Genomic DNA, 13071 nt, shown 5'->3' with positions numbered 1-13071 from the left:
GATAGAGTGCCAAAAAAAAAGCCACAGGAATCCATCATACCCTGATTCTCCAAACTCCCCAAGGTATACAAACAGGGGTTCCCCTCAGACCCCCTGTCTCACTGCCAGGTACGCCAACATACAGACTTGCCAAAGAACTGCACAAAGAAGTTAGACCAGGGAAACCCAGTAGATGTTATCTATCTAGACTTCCAAAAGGCCTTTGATACGGTTCCTCACGGGAGGCTTCTGAGCAAGGTGAGGGCCCATGGTGTTCGAGGTGAGCTACTGGCTTGGATTGAGGATTGGCTGTCTGACAGAAGGCAGAGAGTTGGGATAAAAGGCTCTTTTTCGGAATGGCAACCGGTGATGAGTGGTGTCCCGCAGGGCTCAGTGTTGGGGCTGCAGCTGTTCACCTTGCATATTAATGATCTGGATGAAGGGACGGGGGGCATTCTGGTGAAGTTTGCCAATGATACGAAGATAGGGGGACAGGCAGGTAGTACAGAGGAGGTGGGGAAGCTGTAGAAAGATTTAGACAGTTTAGGAGAGTGGTGCAGGAAATGGCTGATGAATTTCAATGTGAGTAAATGTGAGGTTTTGCACTTTGGAAAAAAGAATACAGGCATGGACTATTTTCTAAACGGTGAGAAATTCGTAAAGCAGAAGTACAGAGGGATCTGGGAGTGTTGGTCCAGGATTCTCTAAAGGTTAACTTGAAGGTAGAGTCCATGATTAAGAAAGCGAATGTAATGTTGTCGTTTATCTCAAGAGGGTTGGAATATAAAAGCATCGATGTGCTTCTGAGGCTTTATAAAGCTCTAGTTAGGCCTCATTTAGAATACTGTGTCCAATTTTGGGCCCCAGACCTCAGGAAGGACATACTAGCCCTGGAGCATGTCCAGCGGAGATTCACACGGATGATCCCTGGAATGGCTGGTTTATTGAATGATGAACAGCTAAGGATCCTGGGATTGTACTCATTAGAGTTTAGAAGGTTGAGGGGAGATCTAATAGAAACTTACAAAGATAATGTATGGCTTAGAAGGGGTGGATGCTAAGAAGTTGTTTCCGTTAGGTGGGGAGACTAGGACCCGTGGGCACAGCCTTAAAATTAGAGGGGATGAATTTAAAACTGAAATGAGACGACATTTCTTTACCCACAGAGTGGTGGGCTTGTGGAATTTGTTGCCACGGAGTGCAGTGGAGGCTCGGACGTTGGATGCCTTCAAGGCAGAGATCGACAAATTCTTGATCTCCGAAGAAATCAAGGTCTATGGGGCGAGTGCAGGGAAGTGGAGTTGAAATGCCCATCAGCCATGAAGTAAATGGCGGAGTGGTCTTGTTGGGCCGAATGGCCTTACTTCCACTCCTATGTCTTATGGTCTAAGTTGAAATACTACCCACTCCATCCACTCATCCCAAGAATTCCTCATCACCATCAAGAACAAAAGAATAGAAGAGGACAAGATAATGATATCCTTCAACATAACAGCACTATTTACGCTCAAACATCGACCTAGCCGAAGAAACAATCGCCACATTGCTGGACAAATCGTGTAAGCAGGCAACACGGGGCACCAACATCAATAAGGACACCATCGTGAAACGACCAGATCTATGCCTCACAACCCACTTCACCTTCAATGACATCATACACATCAAGCCAACAGAACACCAACAGGATCCCCAAAATCAGGACTGATTGCAGAAGCAGTAACGTAAAAAGGTTAGAATGGACAGTATTCCCCACTATACAACCCAAACTCTGGCTCTGCTATGTAGATGATGCCTTCTTGATTATTAAAACGCACAAAACTAGAAAAAAACCCACCAACCCATAAACATCATCCTCACTGGAATAAAATTCATGAAAGAGGAGAACAACTGACTACCCTTCTTGCATACAATGGTAGAATGCAAAAACAACGGGGAACTCCAGACTAGTGTATATAGAAAGACCACACATACGGACCAAGATAACAAGCATCAGAGGAGCAGGAAAGCTGATGTTTCAGGTCTAGAGCTCCTTGGATGCTGTTTGGCCTGCTGTGTTCATCCACCTTGATATCTCAGATTCTCCAGCATTGGCAGTTCCTATTATCTGTTAACAAGTTAGCAGGGTTCTTGTACTTTTGTGTGATTATTACAAATGTATTGTACATGTATCTTATCCGCAGTTTCGGTTGGATTACAGGAAGGGCTGTGTGTTCCAGTCTCTGCACCACTGCTTCTTCGGTGAGAACGGAGATGGGTGATCCCATCAGTGTGCCGTTGATCTGTTTGTATATTTGGCAGTTGAATGTGAAGTGCATTGTGACAAATAAATCTGGTAGTTTCAGTGAGTTATCCTTGCTGATATTGCTCGTGTTCAGGGTCAGTGCTCCTGATCCTTCTAGTGGTATGGTTAGTATCTCTCTGGCTAATGGTATGTCAACGGACACAAATTCTGCTATAACATTGAATATATTTGGACAAGTGAACAACAGACGTGCAAGGGAATTTTGAGGGGCCTGGTTCTCAACACAGGACTCCATTAACGAACAAAAAAATAGATAAAATCCGAAAGAATGGCAGATGCTGTAATTCAGGAACAAAAACAAGTTGCTGCAAGAGCTCAGCAGGTCTGGCAGCATCTGTGAAGGAACATTTATAAAGGAATGGACAGTATTCCCCACTATACAACCCAAACTCTGGCTCTGCTATGTAGATGATGCCTTCTTGATTATTAAAACGCACATTTATAAATACACATATAGATAGATCGGATATAGATCACATCTGGAAAAACAGAACCAGAAGTGACAAGACCCATCACACCACAAGATCATATAAATTTGGAACAGAGAACCAAGCTTTGATTAGAGGTCACGCTGATGACACTGCCTAGAACGGTAACAAAATATCTGCACAGCACAGAACAACTGGCTCAGTGAACAAAAGAACGGCTTAATTCTGTTAGTTTAGAAGAGCAAAGACTTTTCATCTCCAGATTTTCTATTCCCGAATTCCTTATTCATTCCCCTATGACTATCTCCCCATGTGCATTATCTGAGAGATTGTTTGTTCATTCACACGACAAGGTCATCGCTGGCCAGGCCAGCATTTATTGCCCATCCCTAAGTGCTAAGCGCTCAGAGGGAAGTTAAGAGTCAACCACATTACTGTGGGTCCGGAGTCACATATAGGCCAGACATTCCATAAAAAGTCATGGGTGAAACAGACGGGTTTTTCCAACAATCAATAATAGTTTCATGATCATTTAAAAAAAAAACTGGAATTAAGAGTTTAATGAAATCCAATTTGCACCATCTGCTGTGGCATAATTTGAACCCAGGTTCCTGGAACATAAACTGTTAATCCAGAAACCCAGGTAAACAATATAATTACGTACCCCCTGATGACAGGTGTCTGCCAGAATTGGTGAGTCTTTGAATTTTGATACTTTCATCTAAGTCATTCTTCAGGGATACTGGAAAAGTATTTCTGAATTCTTCCATGATCATCATTTCCCTTGTAATTTCAGTTTTTTTTAAAAAGGTGATTGAAACCACTGATTCCGTAACATTTCTAATTGACTTGCAAGTCTTACAAGTGTTTGATTAGGTTTCTTTCTTGTTGTCCTAAAACTTAAATTGATGAGCTTCAAAAAAAAACAAGCTCATAAGCAATGAGTGTAACTTTTAACATCATAGACCGCTGATTGTACCCACAAACTGGTGGACACCTTCCTAGGTGTCGCTGTCACGACACTAACATTAACCACCAACCTCATTTGGACACTTCACCTTGTCAGCTACTTTTTCCAACTCCAACTCTAAATTTAGACACTAAGCCAAATCCCTCATTGTAACAGAAGCATCTTGAGGCCCTATCTCTTCCTTCTTCATTTATCCCAAGATTTTCTTTATCCAAGTAATGTAATTCGATTTTCCTATCACTTTTGAGTTCAAGCTTCTTTTGGAAATTATGTTTCCATTGCTCTTTTGATTGCTTTCTATTCTGTTTTCAATTTGAATTCTCATTTCCAGTTTTATTTCCCTTTCTTTCTCCTCTCATGCCTTTTACTTTTCTCCCAATTAAAGTCTTTTTGCTGCTTTTTCTATGAAAAAGTGAATTTAAAATTTCTTCCTGAATCTTATATAATTCTAATGGTGACATCTCAATTTTGTGTTTTCATGATTAAACGCTGAGTTTCTCAATGTTACAAGAAACAGCTTTTATTTATACTTCAAATTAAGATTAATTGGATCTCCAAAGATTTCAAAATAATCCAGTAATATTTTCTCCAACAGAAGTCTCAGCATTTAGTTATTTTGAAACTCCAATAAAAAGAAATCAACAGTTGTTGATATGTCCAGTACCTGTGAACACTGGTTTCTTTAAACTTTCTCCAAAGTCTCAAAGTGCTATTGGAGTTCCATTCCTATGTGAGACCCCACTTTGTGACTTCAAGGCAGAGAGAGAGAGAGAGAGAGAGAGAGAGAGAGAGAGAGAGAGAGAGAGAGAGAGAGAGAGAGAGAGAGAGAGAGAGAGATCGACAAATTCTTGATCTCAGGAGGAATTAAGGGCTACGGGGAGAGTGCAGAGAAGTGGAGTTGAAATGCCCATCAGCCATAATTTAAATGGCAGAGTGGACTTACTTCCACTCCTATGTCTTATGGTGATGATTCCATTTGATGGTAACAAAATCAAGTTTCAGAATGAAGACTGACAAACATGAGACTGGTAAAACACAGCAAGCCAGGCAGCACATGGAGAAAAGGAGAAGTCAATGTTTCTGGTATGTGGGGTCAGGGGGAGCTGCAGATAAAGGGGAAGGGGTGGCAGAATGGTGGTGATAGGTGGACACTGGTAGTACAACCTGGTTGGTGGCTGGGAGGGATGGTTAGTAGGCTGGAAGGGAGAAGGCAGGGTTTGAAAAGGAGCAGGGCTTGTCGGACCAGGAGATTTCTAGATTCAAGCTGGTTAGTTTGGTGGACAGTCAATGACTGTATTCACAAGAGGGTGTCAGTGTACCTTTAAACAAGAGAACACGAATTTATTACACAAAAGAAATGAACTAAGACAATCCAGAAAGACCTGATCACCAATAGCAAAGAAATTTATCCCTTCCACTTACAATATCTTTTGCTCTCAACTCCAGTAAAGAATCATTCTTATCTTTGCCTTAAAATCTGACTGACTTGACAAGGTCACAAACATTTCCTTTCACCAATGTTCTGCACATTCCCCAAGCATGATTCTCCCAGCCTGGCTAAATCACTGAACTGTTCCAAATGATTTTTGGGCCCTTTCTTGAAAGGAAAATCAGAATTCCACAGCACTGAAAACAAACACTTCTATTTATCTCAACTTGTAATCCAAACGCCCAGAAGTATTTCTCAAAGTACACTAAAACCTGCTTTCCCCTTGAAATGTCTTGCCTTTCCCCTTCATTAAACTGTTGACAAGCTCTGAAATAAGCTCCATGGCCTGGAGGGAATGCAAGATTCCTCTGCTGTGTTACTCATTGACATATCACCAGTATTGGAGGCCCGTTGCCAGCATTTGGAAAACCCTGAAAATTCAGTCCAAGCATCTAATTTACAAGATTTTCAGGGATCAATTATGTCAAAATTTTAGATCAGAGGACTTATTAATAGGAGATTTACTGAGTTTCTACTAGCACAGTGCTAATGTCATTAGATTAGTGATCAGAGGACCGGGCTTATGATCTCAGGACACACGTCAGCTTTCCTGCTCCTAAAGATGCTGCTTGGCCTGCTGTGTTCATCCAGCTCCACACCTTGTTATTGCGACACCTCAATGCAGCTGGGGAAAGCTTAAAGTGTAACTAATAAAGTCCAGAAATGAATGCCAAATTTCAAAAGGAGACCATTAAATGATCATCGATTGTCATAAAAAACCATTTGGTCACTTTTCAATTAGGAAAGGAAACTGCTATCTTTACCTGGTATGGGTAACGTGGCTGATTCTTAACTGCCCTTGAAATGGCCCAGAAAGCCACTTGATTCAATGGTTATTAGAGATGGATAAGTGTTGGTTTTCTGGAAACATCTGCATCTTATTAAAAAGACCATTTATTTTGTGCTTAATTCCATAGTTCTGTAAAAAAAAAAACTGGCCTTAATGCATCACATTTCTATGTATCTAATACTGATTACTCACAAATTTTAAAGCTGAGAATACAAAATTGGGAACAAATATTTGTTATTTAGTAGTTGGACTGTTTGGAGATCAGATGTTGTTTCTGGACTTCAGCTGTAGTTTGAGTTTTTTGGTATAAATTTTCAGGGTAGGGTTGTGAATGCAGGATGGAGATATTCTTGAAGGGTTGGGCTCTGTGAAATCTCCAGTTGCATTGATTTTGCATCATTCTAATGCTTGGCAATTCGTTATCTTTCTGCATGGTTGAGCCAGTAGCCAGTGTAAAAAGTCTAGGATAAGGCAGCCACCCAGTTAAAAAGCAAGAAAGTAGTAACTCCTGCCCCCTCTCACACACCTTATCCAGCATATAGATCAGGGGAATCTACAGATGGCTGAGGGAAATCCAACACGGGAGAAACTTTGATTTAATTAATAAGCAATACTTTCAAACAAATTGCACACGTTACAATACTGATGAGTCAGGATTCCTTGTACCAACAGCAATAGAATACAGAAGTGTTGGGATGATGATGAAACCAACTAACACTCACTTTTAAATGTTGAATTGATGACAATACCAACATGTAGTATGATATGACAAGTCAAATACTCTGATACCTAATGTATAGTAAATCATACAACTTTATATGCTCTCTAACTCAGGCCAGAGCTCCCTTGCATTGCACAATGTATGATCAGGCTCCTTTTGCTAAGTCTGTGCTACCTTTCTGCAGCTCCTCAGAATTTGCTTTGGCCTCAGGATATGTGGGAAAGATGACTGTCCATGCAAAGTATCAGTTTGAATTGACCTGTACTTTGATCTCTTTCTATAAAACCAGCTGGCACCTCAGCTAACTGGCAATTTCAGAAAGGGCACCAGACTCTGTTTGGGGCACTTTAATCTCCGTGCCAGTATTTTTAAATTTAGATCCAATAAAGGAGTGTTTTCATAGAATGATCACCTCCTGGGCTACAATTTTCATCATTCACAGCAACATCTCCCAGATTCCTTCCCATATGGTCACATAGATGTTAAGTGACAAAATAGTCCCCTTAAAATTTTTTACAATCAGCTTCAGCTTTGTGACATGTCCAGTGCATTTCATTGCACAAAACAAAAACATTTTCTAATCTTTGAAATTTAAAACTTTTCAATTGAACATTTTCCCTTTACAAATGCCATAAAATGTTTATTTAAATATGGTAGTGCTTGTTCCAACTTATTACATAGTAACTCCATTACATTCATTGGCCATGATAAAATAAAGCCTTCAGAGCAGCTTTACACAGTTAATAGTACAAATGCAGTGGAAAATTTAACAGTTAAATTATAGTATTAACAATACAGGTACACTTACAGACTCCCACAAAGACACTTAAGTTTGAAGATTACATGTAAAGTTTTACAAATGTTCAATATTGTAAAGTTACTTGACAGTTAAAGGAAAACATTAAGGAAAAATAATTTATAAATAACTTCAAAAAAGTGAAGGGAAGAAAGGAATCAAACGTTGAGATGTTTTTCAATATTTCTGACTTGGCATCAATTATAAAAACACAGAATTAGGTTAAATTTGGAGAGTTTTATTTTGCTATGCAGACAGAAATGAATTATACTCTTCAAGACAGAGGTTCAGACCATATGGAAATCAAAGCTTCACAGCAGAACTAAGCTGACCACTTACAAACCACAGATCAAACCCAAAGTAGGAGTAATATTTGTTTGCTTGTTCGGATCCTGGTCCACAGAAGGCTTCATACAGCAATGTGATAAGTATTTGATCCTCAGACTGATTGCCAGCTAGACAATTCACTCATGGACTGGATGGAAAATACAATTAGAATCAGCTCATGGTTCATTACGGCAAGCTAAATTTGTTGTGAAAAGTACAGATAACTACAAAATAAATCAGAAGGGATAAAGAATTTAAAACGGAGGAAAACGGCAGCATAATGGCAACGTCACCGGACTTGCCATCGAGAGGACAATGTTAATGCTTTGGGATCACTGGTTCAAATCCACATAAAAGCAGCTAGCTGATGGAATTTAAATTCCATCAGGTAAGTTCTGGAATTGAAAGCAAGTCTCAGCAATAAAAGCAACACTGATTATTGTAAAACACATCTAGCTTGTGAACACTCTTTAGGAAAGGAAATTTACCACGCTTACCTAATCAGGCCTACATGTGACTCCACTTAAATGTGGTTGTCTCTTAACTGCTCTCTCTGAATTGGCCCAGCAAGCTAGGTCAGTTCAAGAGCAAATAGGGATAGACAACAAATATTGCTTTGTCAGTGACATCTGAATCCCAAAGAACCAAATAAAAAGCCTGCATTTGGTTAATGCAGACATATTTGCAATGATTTGAGGAATAAATAAATTCCCAAATGCTGAAAGTTTTCAAATTTCAACTTGAACATGTAGGATGGTTATTTTCAAAAAGGTATTGTACTTTGAGTTTTAAAAGCTAGCAAGACATGTTATCCTGTTGATATAAAATTTTGCACAAGTTCAGATGCGTCGCCTGCAGAACAGCAGGTCTACAAGATGTAAACCTGATGGCAGATAAAATTGGCTGCTGCAGATTTTGTAACAGTATGCATTAAAAATCAATACAACTAACAGTTAATAGTTTAACTAATGCCAGACAGGAATCATTTAAATTTTAAAGCAGACCTACATGACCCATTCTGTTGTTTTATACAAGAACAAATGCGGTAATAGCATCCAATTTTAGCCAAGGATGGAATTAATCCACATTTAAAATTTCCTGTACTCTTGAACCATGGTTCTCTGTCCTCCCGCTCTTCTTTTCATTGTAATGTCCCTCAACAAAGGACCCAAAATGAGGTCTGGACTTTAGTTTTTAAATTGTGATGACTGCAAGATAATTAGACTAAGGATGTTTTCATTGATTGATGAAATATTTGTAAGACAAGCAAGCAATTTTAAACAGCTAGCATTTTTTTCAAGAAAGAAATTCATCTTTACTGTGCATTCATACAATAAACTGACTAGTGCATGCATATTCTCCAAAGAGAAACACACATTTAGATTATGAAAAATACTGCAGGCCACAAACAGTTCTAATTGAACACTTTCAATTCAAAATAAAAAGTTTAATTAGCAACTGGATAAGTGAATTCAATAAGTTTAACAATCAAAACATTCAGAAAGACATTTTGCAGACTGAAAAACACTTCAGATTTTTTTTAACTTCCTGTTTATCTCTCACTTTGCACTTGCCCACCTTCTGAATCTTTTTTTTGAGGAACCAAGCTTCAGAACAAAAGGACTCTGTCAGTAATCATAAGTAACTGTACTTCAGCAGTAGGTACAATTCCAAACTCAAATTCATTATTAAATGTACCAAATAAACACGAAGTGAAATACTTTTTAGGCCATTTTTACATGAGCATTTCTACTATTACAACTGGAGACACAATCCTATAACGTACTCTTATTCAATGTTACAAAAATCAATTTTCATTGAGACTTATACATACACTGAAAATGATTTAATCTCAGGAATTTGTAAATACTTTCCAACTTGAAAGTAATATGTAAAGTTGCAGCAAGTCAGAAATACTATTTTTGCAATTAAAAAAAGGTATGCAAATTTAGCACACCCCAAATCCAGATTTAAAGACATTCACTAGAGTTTGTCTAATGTTGCTATTCCATTAAGGTCCTGAGTCATACATGTAATGTTGTACAACTTCTATCTTAGTTAGGTATAAAAATACAACACATTAAATAAATACTTAGTCTGAAAAAATTTAATAGCCAATAATTCACATTCATCTGCTTAAAAAGCTGTACTGCTTCCATAAACACACTCGAAGTGCAAAAAATAACGTGCAAACTTGTCTAGTACCATACCATACATGTTTAATCTGTGCCCTACAATTGTCAGGTAGTGTACCTAAATATGTGGCTGCTTCACGGAATGTTCAGGTGTGTACAAAACATGCTGGTGTACACGCATTACATGTTTAACATTACATACAATGAAATCCAATAATCTTTTCATTCTTGTTTGAAGAAACCAGCCCTCAGGAATTTGGAGACCTCAGCTAACCAAAAATATCATATGGCTAATAAGGTCCACTAAAATAAAACATGCAACTCTTCTATACCAAAATAGGTTAAGATAATTCTAATAGTTTTAGACTACTGTAGTAACTGGCAATATTAATACATGTGCAGATGTTAAATTCTATTAAACAGAATTTTAGCCCATTTGCAAGATTTTGAATGGCAAATAGAAAAAATTGCAATACACTTTACATTCAAATGCTTTGTTGATCACTAAGCAAATTTCCACATTAGGCCTCAAATCTAAAAGATGTGGGGTTTGGAAATACAATGCAACAAATGTGCCTGTATTGTTTTTCCATGGCTGTGATAAGACCATGTGCAGATATCTTCAGTTGAAATTCATGCACCACAGTATCATAAAGCAACCATTCTATTTTTCTGTTAGCTTAAAATGGCAGAGATGGATAATAATTCTGCTCTCCGTAGAGCTATCACACAATAAAACGGGCTGTGAATAATGTAATCATGAAGAAAATAGATCCTTCTGCTCAGCCCAGGTCAATTCTAAAACCTTCCAAAAATTTAGAATATTGATAAATCCAGATGCAACCTGAACAAAATTCCAGAATGTAAGTGCAGATAAAAGTGCAATATGCAGTCCAACTTACTACAGTTGAAACAAGCAGCAACACTATTGGACATCTTTACCCTTCTTTTCTAGTCACTGATGCAGTTCTGAAAGTTACTTTATTGACATCTCTTTCTTATAGTGACACATGTGTACTTGTTCTTTCAAGTTCTTCCAATTATTCTTTCATAACAAGCCAAGGGTCATGAAAACTATCATGTAAACATTTCCAAAGAACTGAATCTCTAATTCCCATTAGTTCTGTGGTGTTGAATAGTAGTTTTGAGGTGTTGAGTAATAGTTATGATGGTGGTTGTTTTGAATATTACCATAAGCGAAGAGAAGTGGTGCTGTAGCTGTTGGAGGTCCATTCAGCAAGTGAGAGACTACACTGTAATTGCTATTCCTATGGATGGCTCCATACCAACCAGTGCCTTGTGGTGTTGTGGATAAGATGCTTTAAAAAAAAGTAGGAAGAAAGCAAAAAGGGGGTTTCAGTTTAAATAAAAGGAAAATTTAATTTTAGAAGTCAACATTTTTATCTCTAACTCTGCTCCTTCCCCAAATTATTCAAACAGGTAGATAGCCAACCTGCTCCCAGACAACTGACAGTGCTGTTGCAATATAATGATTTTTTTTGGTAACCCATTTGGGAAATCTTCAACAACTTTTGAATGCAAGCAGGATCAACAGCTTGTGTCAGGGAATCTCAAGATGATTGGGAGAATATTGGTATGTTGCTCAAGAGGTGACAGCGCGCAACAACTTAAAAATTGATGAGACCTCAATCATGCAATATTGCTATCAAGGGCGAGCAACACATTTACCAGGAGTTCTATTGTCAGAATTGAACTGCTGGGTAAAATGAAGGATGCATGATACAAACAGGGTGTAGATACAGTGCGAGGAAATTTAGGATGAAAACAAGCAGTAATCTTTTCAGGGTTTGTGAAAAACAGTCCGGTTGTAATAAAGGGGAAAAGCAAGCAGATACCACAAATCCATTTCTTGCCTCAGTTCATGTTGTCTTTCTAAATTAAGAATTGTGGATATTGAATGATCAATATTTAGTTCTATTCCTTGAAATTTCTTAATTCCTGCTGTGATATGGCAACTGTCCTTTACTATCTTACCTGAGCATCACCAAACTTTAAACTGATCACTGCTGAAGTCCATGAATGGATGGGTGTTCCTGGATAGTTCCGGCCTCTTGAGGAGACATCTTCATGTTGAGGATACCCACCATTGTGCTGTATGGCACTGGTGATAAATAGCATAGACTTCAAACTGATCTAGCAACTAAAGATTGGAATTGTGCTCTTAAGATGCTGCTTAGTCTGCTGTGTTCATCCAGCTCCAAACTTTGTTACCCATGAGGTGCTATGGGTCATAAGTAGCAGCAGACTTGCTCTCCAGCACATTCTGTAACCTCAAGGGCCAGCATATCCCCCACTTAAATCATTACTATCAAGCCAGGATTCAACCTTAATTCAAGGAAGGCATACCTAGAAATGGGGTATCAAACTGGTGAAGCTACACCACAGGGTTACTTGCATGTCAAATGGCAAATGCAGCAAGCGATAGACAGGGCTAAAAGATTCATTGATTCATTGGTGAGGAATCAAAGCTCTACAGTCCTGCAACATCCAGTCTTAAATGATAGTGGACAATTAAACAATTCACTGGAGAAAATGGTACCACAAATATCCCCAATGATGGGGGAAGCCAGCACATCAGTGCAAAAGAGAAGGCTGAAGCATTTGCAATCTTCAGCCAGAAGTGCCGAGTGGATGACCCATCTCAGTCTCCGTCAAAATGTCTCCAACATCAGAGATGCCTTCAGCCAATTTGATTCACACCACATGATCAAGAAATGGCTGTATTCATCAGACACTGCAAAGTTCTCTGGGCCCTGGCAGAATATCAGCACCAGTATGAAGACACGTGCCCATAATTTGCCACTGCCTTTGGCCAACCTGTTCCAGTACAGCTACACCACTGTTATCTACCTGATAATGTAGAAAATTGCCCAGGTGTGCCCTGTATGCAAAAGGTAGGATAATCCAACCTGGCAATTAAATCAGCCACTGTACTCGATTATCAGTAAAGTGACGGATAGGGTCACCAACAATGTCAATGTACACTTGCTTAGCAATAACTTGCTCACACTGATGCTCAGTTCTAGTTCTACCATGGTCACTCAGCTTGCAAACTCATTATGCCACTAGTTCAAATGTGAACTCCAAACATTAGGTGAATGTGACTGCCCATG

The 13071-nt window shown here is 38.8% G+C and overlaps 1 protein-coding gene across 2 annotated transcripts in view; it reads right to left on the bottom strand.

The window, feature by feature from the left end:
• Positions 1-7303: 7303 nt before the first annotated feature.
• The window catches only part of gpr137c (G protein-coupled receptor 137c), a 42471-nt gene continuing 36703 nt past the window's right edge, over positions 7304-13071 (bottom strand). The window contains exon 7 of one of the 2 annotated variants that reach the window (XM_048538042.2): positions 7304-7950. In XM_048538042.2, the coding sequence (XP_048393999.1) occupies positions 7944-7950 (7 nt within the window). In that variant the 3' untranslated portion in view covers positions 7304-7943. Of the gene's footprint in view, positions 7951-9234; positions 11257-13071 lie in introns of those variants that run through there. The other variant, XM_048538041.1, reaches the window with a different exon arrangement.

Source organism: Stegostoma tigrinum, chromosome 10, assembly GCF_030684315.1.
Source record: "Stegostoma tigrinum isolate sSteTig4 chromosome 10, sSteTig4.hap1, whole genome shotgun sequence".
Lineage (NCBI taxonomy): Eukaryota > Metazoa > Chordata > Chondrichthyes > Orectolobiformes > Stegostomatidae > Stegostoma > Stegostoma tigrinum.
The sequence above is the reverse complement of the archived record's forward strand: the minus strand, read 5'-3'. Positions and strand labels throughout refer to the sequence as shown.